This window comes from Erigeron canadensis, chromosome 6, assembly GCF_010389155.1.
Source record: "Erigeron canadensis isolate Cc75 chromosome 6, C_canadensis_v1, whole genome shotgun sequence".
NCBI classification, from domain to species: Eukaryota; Viridiplantae; Streptophyta; class Magnoliopsida; order Asterales; family Asteraceae; genus Erigeron; species Erigeron canadensis.
Window position 1 is genome coordinate 38,032,760 of NC_057766.1, and position 14,843 is coordinate 38,047,602.

General features: G+C 34.9%; 1 protein-coding gene across 2 annotated transcripts; it reads right to left on the reverse strand.

Moving 5' to 3' along the window:
- Positions 1–322: 322 nt before the first annotated feature.
- On the reverse strand, positions 323–13,172 carry LOC122602605 (ubiquitin C-terminal hydrolase 13-like). 2 transcript variants are annotated; one of them, XM_043775205.1, is made up of 32 exons: positions 13,061–13,172; positions 12,634–12,703; positions 12,358–12,505; positions 12,092–12,249; positions 9,736–10,001; positions 9,439–9,657; positions 9,249–9,357; positions 9,060–9,175; positions 8,337–8,435; positions 7,088–7,197; positions 5,652–5,726; positions 5,273–5,351; positions 4,988–5,134; positions 4,821–4,901; positions 4,618–4,737; positions 4,313–4,435; positions 3,996–4,073; positions 3,790–3,878; positions 3,558–3,666; positions 3,414–3,482; positions 3,175–3,285; positions 2,969–3,024; positions 2,703–2,880; positions 2,507–2,608; positions 2,353–2,424; positions 2,145–2,210; positions 1,978–2,043; positions 1,670–1,753; positions 1,458–1,571; positions 1,283–1,357; positions 1,084–1,170; positions 323–848 (listed from the first exon to the last, which is right to left on the reverse strand). In XM_043775205.1, the coding sequence occupies exons 1-32, from the start codon at positions 13,088–13,090 to the stop codon at positions 807–809; spliced, it is 3,348 nt and encodes a 1,115-aa protein (XP_043631140.1). In that variant the 5' UTR covers positions 13,091–13,172; the 3' UTR covers positions 323–806. The 2 variants fall into 2 exon arrangements, with proteins under 2 accessions (XP_043631140.1, XP_043631139.1); XM_043775204.1 differs by having other exon boundaries at positions 1,458–1,574.
- Positions 13,173–14,843: the final 1,671 nt, after the last annotated feature.

Consider the following 14,843-nt stretch of genomic DNA (forward strand, 5'->3'; position numbering starts at 1 on the left):
AAGAAAATGCAAGCATTTCGGCAGCACCAGATATCGTCACATACTCGATTCTGTTAGACGGTCTGTTTAAAAATAATCATCTTAAGGAAGCAATGGGTTTGTTTGAGAAGATGAAAGATTTCAAGATTGATCTTGATGTTGTGGTTTACAGTATCCTCATTGACGGCTTGTGCACAGCCAAGAAACTTGAATCTGCAAAAACCATTTTTCACAGCCTTTCAAGTAATGAAATAAAACAAAACATTCGTATATACAATAATTTGCTAGATCCATGGCAATCAGAGTTTCTTCATGAAATGATTGGCAAGGGGTTTTCAGCTGATGCATCAACAGTTGAGATTTTATTGGATATGTCAAATGAGAAAAGTTTGGATCAATCAGTAATAAATGACATTACAAGGATATCTCATCTCTAACTTCGTATAACTAGAGTTACAATGTAGAACATCTGAAATGAAGTAAAGGCAAATGAAAGTTGAAGTTTAGAGACACAAACTATACTTCTATACAATATTAACCCAAAATCTTATGCATGCTCTAAGGTACACTCGAATGGAAGATGGGAAATATAACCTAAACTACATCACCCTGAAGAGGATGCTACACAAGAAAGAGCATGTGCTTCTATATGATATGCTACCTTTTTCACAAAGAATTACACATCTACCAGAGCGATGATTATGCTTGCATTCTCTTGCTGCTAGGTTCATGTGGTTTAATTGATGCTTCCCCAGAAAGCTACAGTGCATTTGCAAGGTAATAACTCGGCCAACTTGCAGCAGCTTCAGCTGACATTATTCTCTCACTTAGTTGTAAATTCTAACCGGTTTCTCAAATGTGTGACGGTTCTGCAAAAAACCAGGGTATAAATAATCATTTGGCTAGCATTCGATTCTATAACTTGCATGTTCCAATTTTCACATTTAGTTAATATTGATTGCAACAATACATAATTTACTTTTTATGTCACTGTAAAATCAAAACATGTATAGCTGCACTGTTTCTTTGTTGAAAAAACTATAATGAATAGTTAATTTGAAATAATCTGTGCAATACTATGTTATGGTATCACAGAATGTGTACCTGATTTGCAGCATATGCCCTCTTGGGTGTATTGTCAGAGTGCTCCAATCCCAAATATTGTTCCCAGGCCCCATAAACATCTCTTCTCTGCAACCAAAAGGGCCACATAAATCAAGTTAAGACATTCAAACACTAGAATATGCATAACAAGGTCTTCTGTAACTACTGTCTTAAGTAGAAAAAATAACTCTCTGCGCACCTGAAATCGGGTGGAGACAATATCCGAGTCCTGGAGATATGTCGGACGGCCCAAAGATAAAAATGCAAACTTCCACTGGTACATTCCACAAATTCCAAATATGAAGTATCAAGTTAAAAACCAAAAAAAAAAAATAACAATAATAAATTATGCATTCTTAGAAAAAATATAACACCTTTGAAAACTCCTCGTCTGGAACCTGTAACTTCTTCTGTATCCGTACTTTCACTTCAGCTAACGTCTCACCCTCACGAATGACCAAGAAGAATGGTTCCCCGAAGTTTTGGACCTGCTGTACGAATCAACATGATATCAACTTTTTAGTATTACGATAACAAAATGTGCAACAGCTAATAATATTATTGGCCGTCGTTAATGCAAACTTACCTGGTTTTGAGCCGTGTCTTTTGTAAAATGGTAAACATGAATCAAGCGATCCTGAGGACCCAGATCCTTTTCTTCATCTGGAACCTGTGTCAGAAGACCAAAATCGTAATATTAACACAGAACACCATCCGACACCTAAAACTCTGAACACATCACTTGGGATTGAATGGACAAAATAATAATAACTAGAGAACATGAGCGAACTAATAAAGTGATACAAGTAACAATAGTTATCTACAGAAGTGCTAATCGTAGGCATAACATTCACAGCGGCCAAACGTGGATATGGTACATCATATAATACATACCTCCTCAGCACGTAATGTCCAGTATTGATCATTGATATTCTCTATTTTCTCATTCAGAGGGAAAATCTGTGCATATGGAAACAAGTTTAGTAGCAAAGTTAATCACGGGCACTACAAAGATGAATAGGGAGTCAAAGTGGATGATAGAACTTCGAATCATCAGATACCTTGTAGATTTTGTGATAGAAAACCTCAAGTAATCGAAGCTCTGCATCTCGATTAGATAACTCAACCTGTTACACAACACTTAAAACAATCAATGATAGAACTTCAAGAAAAGAGGGAACATTAGCATATGATAATAGTGATTAGCATCCGATCCATCCATAACTTATTTTGCAGTGCAATAATAACTAATATAGTTGTGAATCATACCTTTGTCTTGAGATCATTGATCACATCCCCCACAGTGCTTTGCTTTGGCAATCTGATAGTATGTATTACCACCTAACGATAGTTAACAGAACGTGTCAGTAAGAATAGATAAATTCCAGCATAATAGAAAAGAGAGCTATAACTCAGCACTTACTTCATCTTTAGTAGCATGATGAAATGCAACTTTCAGAGTTTTCAGGCCTTGCAATTCTGGCAAAGGGATATCCAGTACTTCATAATACAAAATATCTGAAGTCTGCAGCAAAAAAACAAAATCACAACACACATGTTTCAATTCATCATCGACTAGACAACAAGCTAAAATAAGATATAAAAGTGGCAATAAAAACCTGATTATAGTGGGCCAGCATATCTGAGAGATGTTCAACACCACGATACTTAATTGGCTGTGGTTTAGGTTGCTGAGAGTAGCAGTTGTGAGATGTAAGCCTAATTTTAGATGGATCATTTAAATTTAGATGGCGGGCAAGTCTTTCTACAACATCATCATAATTGTTCAGTTTTGACCTGCAGTACATAAAGGTAAAGTAACCCATTTCAGCTAAAACAGTTTTCAGAGTGATGAATTTAAAGATCACAACATAACAATGCTCACAATTCCAGAGAGAACTCATCCTCCTTGGGCTTCTCCAGTGAACGAAATCGTACAACCTGTGAGCCATCCACCATTAAGTAATGATATAAAATGAATTGTAAAGTTATGTTTGTCGATACACACACAATCCCAAGAAAAAAACAAGCGTATACAAAAGGAAGCAGAAGTCCCAAACAATATCATGGTGTATGCCTTTGTAAGTATACCTGTCGATTGTGCACATACTCCAGAAAAGACGGAACATCAGGATAGCGACATGTTTCTGTATTTTCGACCTTGAGAGATTTCTGAAGACAAATGATGTCCCCGTCTTCAAGCTATAAAGCCATACAAGAAACAGGCTTTCGATTAGATAAATTACTTGATTAAATAAAAGAAACCATATTAGGTTTTCAAAGGATAAAAAACTGATAACTACAAAAAAGCTGCCACTGAATTAGGATACCTGACTACCCCGGAAAGTTAGCTTCTTGTCAATGTGTTCACACATAACATTGGGTTCAAACTTAATTTCCTGGATACAAGAGAGAATATGAAGGCATGAGTACATAAACATTCAATATAAAAGAAATAAAACGTGAAAGCAAACCTCAAATAATTCGATTTCTTCATCAGGTGCAAAGCCTGCCAGCTCATTCAGCCTTGCCAATATTTCGATTGGCTTTCCAGTACCCTTCACAAAAAGCCGCCCTACATACCTGGGAATCGAGAGTAAGATGTTAACCAGCTGTATACTGACAGAATAATAGGAAGCATATAGTAACTTATAGCACAGATAGGCAAAAATGCCTGACTAAAGAGAAGATAATAGAGAATCTCACCGAAGTTCCTCCTTCAATGGATCATAGACTTTAAAGAAAAGTAAAATCTCTTCCTTAGTCTTCTCAGGTGGAGGAATTGGGCGTAGATCCTAAATTGATAAAGAAATCATTATGCTTGCGAGACAAAGAATGTAGATTACAGAACTAGGTGTTGAATGAATATCATAAACCAGTAGCTCAAAAAAGAAGACATCAATGAAGTATACCGGTCCATGTTCTACTTCCAGAAACAACTTAAGCTCAGCATTGTTTGCCTTATTCGATACCTCTTTCAAGTGTCCAACCTAAAACACAATAAATTCGGCACGTCAATCATCAACAATATTATTTATTATCTGCACAGATTCCTAATTCTGTATATATCCCAAAGGAGAGACTAAAAGCTAATAACTGAAGAGCAAAACGCGAAATGACATGACCAATTAGTCAAGAATATAATTAGCCAGGAGAAACAGCATTGTAAAACACACGGGAAAGATGCATCACATAGATGGATAGAAAAACATCATTAACAAGTACATACAGACTGAGCTTCTTCTAGAGGCGTCAAGGGACGATTTGGTCGATAAGTGTGATTTTGGCGCTTTGCCCATAGCCAGAAACGTTGGTTTTGCACTGGTATACCCAATTCCTTAGCTACATCTTCCTGAAAATGAATTTGAGATGGGATACAATATAATAAGTATCAAGACTAAATATGCATGACAATAAGAAAAAGGCAAGGTGCCAATCTAAGCCGCCCCATCCTCCCACAAAGGCAAATGAAATGCAGCTAGTAAAGAAGCTAAGCCAAAGAAAAGGAAAATAGAAAGCAACTAAATACCTTACCTTGAAAAGGGTAAAAGATGTCTGTTTCTGGATGCGGAAGCTACGAACTTTGTCATGATCCACTAAATCAAAATATATATCTTTCCCTATCTGTTCACGAAGGTCCTCATCTCGAGCAACCTAAGAATGGTAAATAACACCACAAGTCAAATATGACTCCTTAAAGACTGCAGTAATTCAAGAAAGTCTTTGTAAGTTTTGACCTTAATAATCGTATATAAATGTGCCTCTGCTTTCTCCTTCCTTTTTTGCTCTTTTTCTTCTTGCTCTTTCTTCAACCGTATCTGAAGAATGATAAAGCAAGTTTAATATTGTTTTTTGAGTACGAGGGAAGAAAAGAAGATCTGTGTCAAAAGGTCAAGTATTTTACTCTCAGGTGCTCCGCTATATCTTTCTCGTCCACATTACATATTATTTTATCCTTGTCACTTTCACGTATATACACAAGCATATATGCATTTGAATACTTTGTAAATTTGAACGGGGAGTTATTGAACCCAGGATTTGCTTGAGGTAGCTGTCAGGCAAGAGTAAAAAAGGGTCGATTAACTTCAACAGGTCAATCAAATACCAACTATGATATTATGTGTATGTGTGTGCGTATGTGTATATATATATATATATATATATCATAACAAGCGATATATTGAAGCACCTCCTCCTCGCCCCCATACTGTTCATCCAATGCCCTCTTCAAGTCTTCTTTGGTCACACGTTCATCATCAAACTTAAACCTATAGCCAAATCAACTTCAGTAATGTGACGAACATGTGAAACATACTAGTGGAATTAGCAAGTGCAAAATAGAAGTGAATATGTGTAACAACCCGTCCCACATTGGTATGAGATAAAAACTTTGAGGCCCTTATAGACTCAAAGTTGTAGGCTACCAGTATCCTTTAACCATACTTTTAGTTGAACCTAAAGGAAAACCTAATAGTCCATTGCTTTCAGCTTTGGGGATAAAACCCAAGACTACGGTGGACAACAGCACAAGTTCACAAAGAAACACTAAAAAGGATAAGAGTTCACACCATTGATCAGAAAGTGTCGGTCGGATATAGGCATAATAATGTCCGCCATGTACCCCACCGCTGTGAACCAATACACTGCACAAAAAATGACGTTAGACCAAGTATCATCAGAGCATTACTACAAGATAACGCAGAGCATATATATGAAGGAAGGACATACGGAAATGTTTATTTCCATCAACAACAATCTACAATATTGCACTTTAGGAGCTACAGTCCTACAGTGAATGGGTAATCAATAGTAGTCAATAAAAGCCTTACTTATCAATATTATTATGTATACTTCTTTTTCTGTGTGGGGGAGTTCAATTAGTATGCCAGAAACAGAAAACAGAGCTAGACAATATTCAAATTATGAAAAAGTAAGGGCTGTTGCCTCAAAACAACTGTAGATGTAACTGCAACAGAAAATGGATTATGAAGATACGAGCTGAGCCTGGCACTTGGTTTAAGCAGCCAAATTGCTTTCAGGCATCCGTTGTGAAGCACAAAATTTCCTCGAAAATGAAGCATACAAAAGCAGCTTTCAAGATTATGCTTCTGCTCAAGAACACATTTGAGATGCATCTTTGAGCAACAAGATTATAATCCAATCCCAATTGATACCCTAAACATAAAAATCTATATCTATGGCATTCTACTTCTCGAAACTGTCAAACGCGGAAAATAACTAGGGTGTACATAGTTTAACAATTTTAGTTACCTCCACAATGTTATGATACACTTTACTTTTAACATATAAGACTATATGGTTATCAATATACATACCTGAGTTACCCAATTACTATAGCAATATATTTTAAGTCAGATATTTTCGGATTTGTACAATTTTCATTAAATAAGTTAGAAATAACGGAAATTTGAAAAGTATAATAATCTCCTGGCTTACCAGTAGCTTAACTTTTTCGTTTTTCCTATAGCTAACTATACTTGAAAGGCAGTATCTAATATCTATTTGTGAGTTATAGGCTTACAGCCCATAGGCCTGATTTAAGACAAAAAATAATAAATAAACTACTGCCATTTCTAACATGTGTGTCTTCAAAACCTTTCTCCCAAAAAGAACTCAGAATTATATCTTTCCATAAAAACAATGATTGTAATGAACTATCTAATTAATAATAAAACTAGACAATATAATATAACTGAGTAATCAGCAGCCTTTATGGTAATTCTTGCATTAAGAAAAAGGGACTTCTGCACCACCTTCTCTAATTTTATGCTAATCGTCGCTGACTGACAAAACAGTATATGCTTTTTAAAACTGCTTTAAAAAAATTCTTTTGGGTTACAAGTTGATACATATGCTTTTAACTTTTCAAGCAACTCCATATAGGCTACCAGTCCCATCACATAGAGCAAACAATTAAGTATAGAAAAGGGGTTGACAGTTTACTTTTGAACTCATAATAAAATATGCAACCAGATAGCAGTACCTGTGAAGAGTGTAAAGATTGCGAACAGTTCTGTCTGCCTGGGGAGATAAATATTTTCCATCTTCTCTATCAAGATCAAGTTGCAGTGGGAACTCATAACGATCATTAATCTGGATAGTCAAATAGGTTTACATAGAAAAATGCAGATAAGATGACTGGCTGAGGGATAGCCTCTGCTATAACAATCTTTGTATTAAACAAACAAAATAGTTTGCAGTGAATAACTTAATACAAGTATCATAAGTGTAAGTGAGAAGTAGATTCATACCAAACTTCACAAGTGTAATACTATTTTTTTTTACTGATCCTATTTTTTTAAGATATACAGTGTTATAAAACTCGGCTGACTCGGCCAAGAACTCGCACTCGGGTCGAGAAGTGGCTCCTCCATGAGTCGGAATTCGGCAGGATTGGACTAAAAACCAGTTAAGATTCAAGACTCGGGTCAACTTTGGTTAGAGTCAACTTTGTTCTTTTCTTTAAAAGGAAAAAACTTTTAAGAGAATCCTAACAGGTTTAAGTTTATGTTGCTAAACAATTAAGTTTAAACTTTGAACTATTATGTTAATGTTTCTAAACTATCACATTTTAAGTTTAAAATTTATAACATATGATTTCAAAAATTATAATATTTCTATACAAGAACCCAATCTGGATACCCCCGATTCCGATACGAATTTCCAAAAACTCCCCCCCCCCCCCCGATCCAATCCTTAGTCATGAGTTCCCTAACGTTGAAGATATGTATGGTTGCTTCATTAGTCTCTATTGGTCTATTTATTAATAGGCCTATAAATGAAGTTAAAAAGAAATGGGATTGGAAGGGTTGAGTGATACAATACAAGCAAGAGGCGAAGCAAAAGAATCCACACACTGGGCCATCCATAAACATCAATGTTTCATCCATTATTGTATATGTAAATAATAATAACAAGCAACAACCCAAATAAGATGTAATAATCCACTAAAATCCAAAAAATTCCCTAAGAACCACAATACATACTATATCTTATTCATACGGCCGGAGTAAAGTCGTTGCACTATAAAAAGTAAATAACTTATAATTTGATTTTAGACATGTGTCAAAAACCAGAAGAGTCTATGCATCAAGCAGGGGTGAAACAGATAGAGATTCGTATCCTCAATAAAGCCTATGAGCTAATGCATTGAATATAGGGAGCCGAGCAATACAAAACAGACAAGCAAAAATACATATAAGAAGATAAAGCTGTTATCATAACCGGCTGACCTTCACCATCGTGTCACGCATGAAGTCATATTCAAAACGTTTCAACTGGAGTTGGAGAACAGGAGGGAAATCAATAAACAACACACCCTTCTTTGCATCCTGTAAAGATCATATTCACAAGATCAATTGTGAAAATCAACATAACTATACATCAAAATCAATTTAAACAAACAAAATTCCAGCTAAGCATTAAGGTTAAGTTTAATTTAATATCTCAAAGGTAGCACTACATATGAAGAAGACAACTTGTATCAATATCATTTTATACTATCCTGACTCATTAGATTTAAAAGACATTGAAATATACGTGTATTATCTTGCATGAAAGCGTGAAATCTCTCTGCTATTGTTACCTCTCTCAAGCTACAGCTTATTGAAGAGGATGAGCAACAGAGGTGGTTTGTTGGTGCCATGAACTTTAGTTGGGTGACTGAGTAGGTCTACAGGTATGACCGTCACCTTTTCGTGCATACTTTATTTCATAAACAAAACTGTGTACCAAAATATTTTTATTTGTTTGTATTAATCAAAAAGAAAAACGTGTTTTTGCCTTCTGATACCAAAATTAGTCAGCCAGAGTATCTGGCAAAGTAATCGTTCTAGAACTTATAACAAAATAATTGTGAAGCCAACTGTAACATGACCAAATGTCCCAATGACTTAACGCTTCACTAAACCGGATTCTTAAATAACAAAGCAGTATCAGAATATGTGGGACTCAACCTGTAAACCATGTTGTTCAGCATGATATTTGTTGTCACCTTCAAGCCTTTCAACTTCCACATACTTGTCAAAAGAGGCATATACATCTTGACATCCTTTAACATCAAGCTGAAGATCTAAAAATGTACATACGTATGTAAGAACGCAAATATTGATATTGAAATTGTCAATCTTAAGTGAGATGTTTACCATAATAAGACTCCTTTCTTGTTGATTTGTAGTCAACATTTATGCATTCAATATAATTCATATGGTGTCCTTCAAATAACTGCTGAATTGTACCCTCCACAACAGTTCCCTGTGTCAGTAAAACAAAAAAGGACATTTTAGTAGGTAGTATCGAGAAGTAATTAACTTAACTTTAGTAGTAAAACAATACCTTCATTTTGTCTTCCAGCTTCTCACAGAGAACTCGATTGAGTTCTTGAACATCATGCTGCATAAAAGAATCATATGTATCCCAACCAAAAGATTTTGTCAACTCCTTTGTGGCGACGCTTGTGTCACTGTATTGAAGCTTATAGAATAAACTCTGCAAAGCCAAAGGAATGCTCCCTGATGGCATATCATTCTCAGTTGTTGGCATATGATACACAGCCTAGTAAAAAACAATAAAAGTAAGTGTCTCCTTCAAATGATATACGTAAGCATTGACTGACGTAGTAAGATCACCAACCTTCCTAAAATAAGGAATGTGATATAATGTCTGTAGCAGGGAGTTCATATAGCAAGTAGCTCCTTGATTTTTAAGGCCGACAAAACCAGTCTCCTTTTTTGAATCATGTGACCAGTAATCGACAACCTTCCGGACTGCCACATCAGCTTCAACTATACATGTATCATTCAGAAGATAGCCTCTACTGGGATCATATAACTCACTTAGAGGCATAAATGAAGTGAAACCCCAATCACTCTCTCGTTGATTGAACTGGTGTTGTGTATCTGCAGATTGAATATATGTCCAAATATCACAAACCCATATGATGAAAAACCACAAAAACAAGAGACAGATAGAACCAAATGAAAACAGTTGAGATGATGATCTATGTTCTTGTCAAATCAAAATGATAAACCCAAAAATATATTGAACACTTCAACAAGCCAGAGTGATAACTGACAGGAACAGTCCATTTTATCATATCTTTTGGCGCAGATACGATATACTCTATGTTTTAGATGGTCACATCTTTAAGCCCTAATCAAGAAAACAAGATAGTGTGTACGCGCTGCGAAGAAGCTACCTGATGTTTCAAACCCACCGTTTAGATAGTCTTATCTTACCTTATACTATAAAATATACTAAAGTCAGTAGCCCCTCCATTCCAAAATATTGATAGTATGATATTTCATAGCCAATTAGCTGGGTCCAAACTGCAGAACCCAAGTTTCAGTGTTCTATTATCTACAAAGTTGGTACCATGGTAGTGTTATTGTGAAAGAGATGGAACGATAGACGCCAAAGAGAGGAAAGATATTGAGTCAACATGGAAGTAAATTAAACTGGAAGTAAATTAAAGTTAATAAGAGAAAATTTAAATGTAAATGTGTTGTATGATTTTAGATGGCACTTAAACTTGGTCAATATGAAAGAATCATAAGTCATAACCATTTCAGGCTCATCGAAAAATTAAATATACTGTTGTCATATTAGCATCATAAATAGACCTCATAAGTCATAAATCACATAATTTTTTGACATTATTATTAGTAGCCGTTAACTCCAGAAATATCATAAACAAACAATTTTTGCTGATATGTGAACCCAACCATGTGCTTTAGACCTTTCCCGGAATCAACTAGCAAAGACAATTTTCTAAAATGTGGACCCTCAGGATCTACAAAAGGCATATGCTTATCATCGGTAAATGCAGAAAGCAAGCTCAGTCTTCCCGCTCAAGCTCGTATATCTATAACATCAATATGAACTTTTAGCATATTGTGAGGGTAGAGAATAGAAGTTCAGTACAGCTTCGAGTAAATCAGAGCATAGTTCGCCATATTGTTGCAGACAAGGAGTGTGAAACCAAAGAACTTCAAAGGTAGGAAATTGATTGCATATCTAAAACTACTTGGCAAAAATTCCTCAATAATTTAAACGAAAATACCAATGCTTCCTTTTCCCTTTTCCTATCACTCCTAGGTATACTTCTCTCACCCAAATGAGTAAAAATTTTTACAGTTGCCATTATCCATTATTACTCGGTGTCTCTTAATAGTACTGATGAGAGGAGGCAACACAAGGATCTTCTATGATTCAACTTCTTCACATACATGTCTTAGACATGACAGTTATGGTCATTAAGATCCTTAACGTAAAGCTTGTGAATTTATGACATAAAAAAATTATGTCTTAACTCCTATTCTAGACTCTTTTACAAGTTGCAAACAGAGCTTCATATGGTTCTGGTCACTACCAAAAAAATTTATCAAAGGGCAAGACATTCACATACATCTCCGACTACCGAATATTCCTTTTGAAATATGTCACAAAAATTGCAGGAAGGGTCTTTTCAACTTCCCAATTACTCTGTACTTAGAAAACTCTTTATACAATATACATGAGGAGGAAATGATTGACTTGGCCTCTCAAAACAGATCACTGTTATGTTGCACAAAAGATGGATAGTATCAGAAGATTGAATCATGAAGAAGAAGCTAGTTGATTGTGGGAATGAATCACGAAAGAGAAACTAGTTGTTTGTGGGACTGAAACACCAGGGGGAGACTAGTTGATTGTGCCGTCATAAGTACCAAGTACCTGGCATGATGATACTGGGTATCCAACAAATATTTTTTAGTTCTTTTAATTCGGGATGTACAAAAATCACATATCCCATGCTAATCAAAAATCCACATCCTTTTTCGGTTAATCCAACTTCTGCTTGAATGTTACTTGGGCAACCGTAATGCATTATGCCCGATATCAAAATCATGTTTGTATTAGCATCAATTTTATAGGATCATCACAATCCATAATTTATAACAAGCCTGCATAGAGAAAGAAGATAAAAAGAAGTTTAGAAAAGGCTTACCTTTTCTAATTGTGAACTTATTATGAATTTGATTAACCACTGCTAAGCTGAATTGAGCATATCTACTCCAACCATAAGGCAGAGATGACGAATCAGCGACATCAAGATACATAGACAGATGGTCAACATTGTTTCCTTTCGGAAATATAAGAACTCGCCTGCCCACACAAAACACAACGCAAACAAAATATTAGAAACCACATAGCCACAATCATGTCATAACGTAAACTCCCAACCGAAAAGAAGAGCAAAACGAATAAACATACCATTTATAACCACCGACAAAGAACACATCAGAGTACAGCTTCTTCGAATTCACTCTGGAGAAATTTTCAATAGTCCATGTAAACCGTGCTGATGGTGGATCGTCGACAGTAGGTGCTTCAACAGCACTAGCAGCTTCTGCTGGAGCAACTAGCAAAAACGGATGTCACTCGTGTTAATAAACTTCGTAAAATCATAACATAACAATAGTTCACTCATAAGGTATATATTTACAAACTGTCAGATAATCGAAATAATGTAACGGGCGATCAGAGTACCTTCCATAGGTTGAGGGCCTTCCACGGGAGCGAAATCGGAATGTGGAACTAGCATCTCTTCCTCTTCTGCCTGCAAAATTTAATTAATTCAACAAATGAATAATATGAATGGAATGGATCTAATTACAATTATAACCTAATTAACAAGTTTAAGGATCAATAAAAATTCGAAACCCTAGAGATTGAATTTTTTTTTAATAATAAATTAACTAAACATCATAGTTTAGTAAGATCACAGCTAGATAAAGTGAGTATGATGGATCAATAGATAGTAAAATAAATAAATAGTTGATATATAGATACAGCATATACGTATATGTGTGTGTGTGTGGTGTTGTGGCGATGATAAGTGAGAAAGATGTGGTGTGTGTGTGAGAGATAAAAAAAAAAAAGAATGATAATAATTGATTTAATTAAATATAATTACATCAATGGGAGGGGGAGTCATGAGAGTCATCGGCGGAGATTGGTGGTGAGAGAATCGGCGGTGGAAAATATGGAGACGCGGGTGAAAGGTCTGTATAGATTGTAGAAGACGTGGGTCGATTGATTTTTGAACCTATAAAGTGGGCTTGGTTTTTGGGTTGGATCGGGTATTTAAATGGGTTATTTCATCGACTAGAAGGTTGAACCCGCGTATTATTGCGGTGTCTTTTTTCAACAGGCAATCTATATAGATGGTACCCGCACAATGTGATAATGGCAGCGGGTGATGATGGTAACGATGTGACTATTAAGTTAAAATTAATTGATGTAATAAATGGTAGTGTAATTATATTATGTTTAGGAGATGTATTTTTTATAAATAATTTTATTAAAAGTATTATAGAGATACGAGAACAAGTACCCGCGCATTACGGCGGTAATATGGTGAGGGTCATAGGTAGGTGATATGTGATAGGTCATAGGAGGTGATATGTGATAGAGTGTCATAGCCAAATGTCTTAGCCGTATGGGCTCCGCCCTCGGATTTAAAAATTCGTCGAAAGTATATCGAATGACATCTCTAATGAAAGAGCATGAAATTTTGAGTACAACCATATAATTTTTATAATTTATCGATGTACGGTTTTTGAGATAAAATATTTTCAAAGAATTAGAGGAATAAAATGATTTTGGATGAGAGAAAAAATTGTAAGCATTGATGTATAGTACATCTTGTATTAACATTTGTACATTGTTGAAATTGAAACTTGAGAGTTGAAACCTTAATTGTTTTATAATATAGTATAGATTAGATGAAAATATTTAAATTAATGAATAAAAGAGATAGATATTTTGGATAAATATGGTTGAAATTATTTTAAGGATATCTTGGGTAGATTTAGTGTTTGAGTTAGGAATGTGTTAAAAATTAAGGGTATTTTGGAAAAAAAAAATTAAGGATATATTGGGTAGATTTAGTGTGTGAACTAAGAATGTGTTAAAAATTAAGAGTATTTTTTCTTAAACTTTCAACCTTTAAAAAACCAAAAATACTTCTATCATTTATTAACTAATTTAAAATCTTCATCTACTATACCTATAATACATTTAACATCAATTAATTTACATTCACCAACAGCGTTGTCCCCATCGCCTCCCCCACCACCGTCACCAACACCACCTTCGCCAACACTACCCCCACCAACGCCGCATTGTGCGGGCATAAGTCTAGTAAAAAAAAGAGATATTGTTTGTGACATAATATAGGGTAAAGATTCTCTCAAGTTAAATTAAATCAATATCAATTTTTGGATTAAAATCAATAAACAAAATTTAAAGATTATCTTTGAATTTTGTCCTTTAATTTTAATTAAAGAATCAAGATTTCTCCAACTTAACTAAGTTGGGGAACTTGAGGGAATCCCCACCCATATAACTAGAAATGTAAGCACAAATTTTGAATAACCATCATCTATATAACCGACATTTTATGAACCGTGTCGGACATCGCTTGGGTTGATAAGCTAGTTTGGATTACATAAACAATGGCCTTTGAAAAGTCTAAAACATGATTATTAGATAGCTAAATACAAAGATAAAAATTCTATAATATTTTATAAAGTAAATTCAGTGTTGGTCAATGAAACACTATTGAATACGTCATGCATTAATTAGTTTATTTATTTTTTGAAAACTTACTTTTCAAATGTTTAATTTTATAATATTTATATTGTAAACCTATATTTAACCTTTTCAGCAATATTATTTTCATATTTGACTAAAAC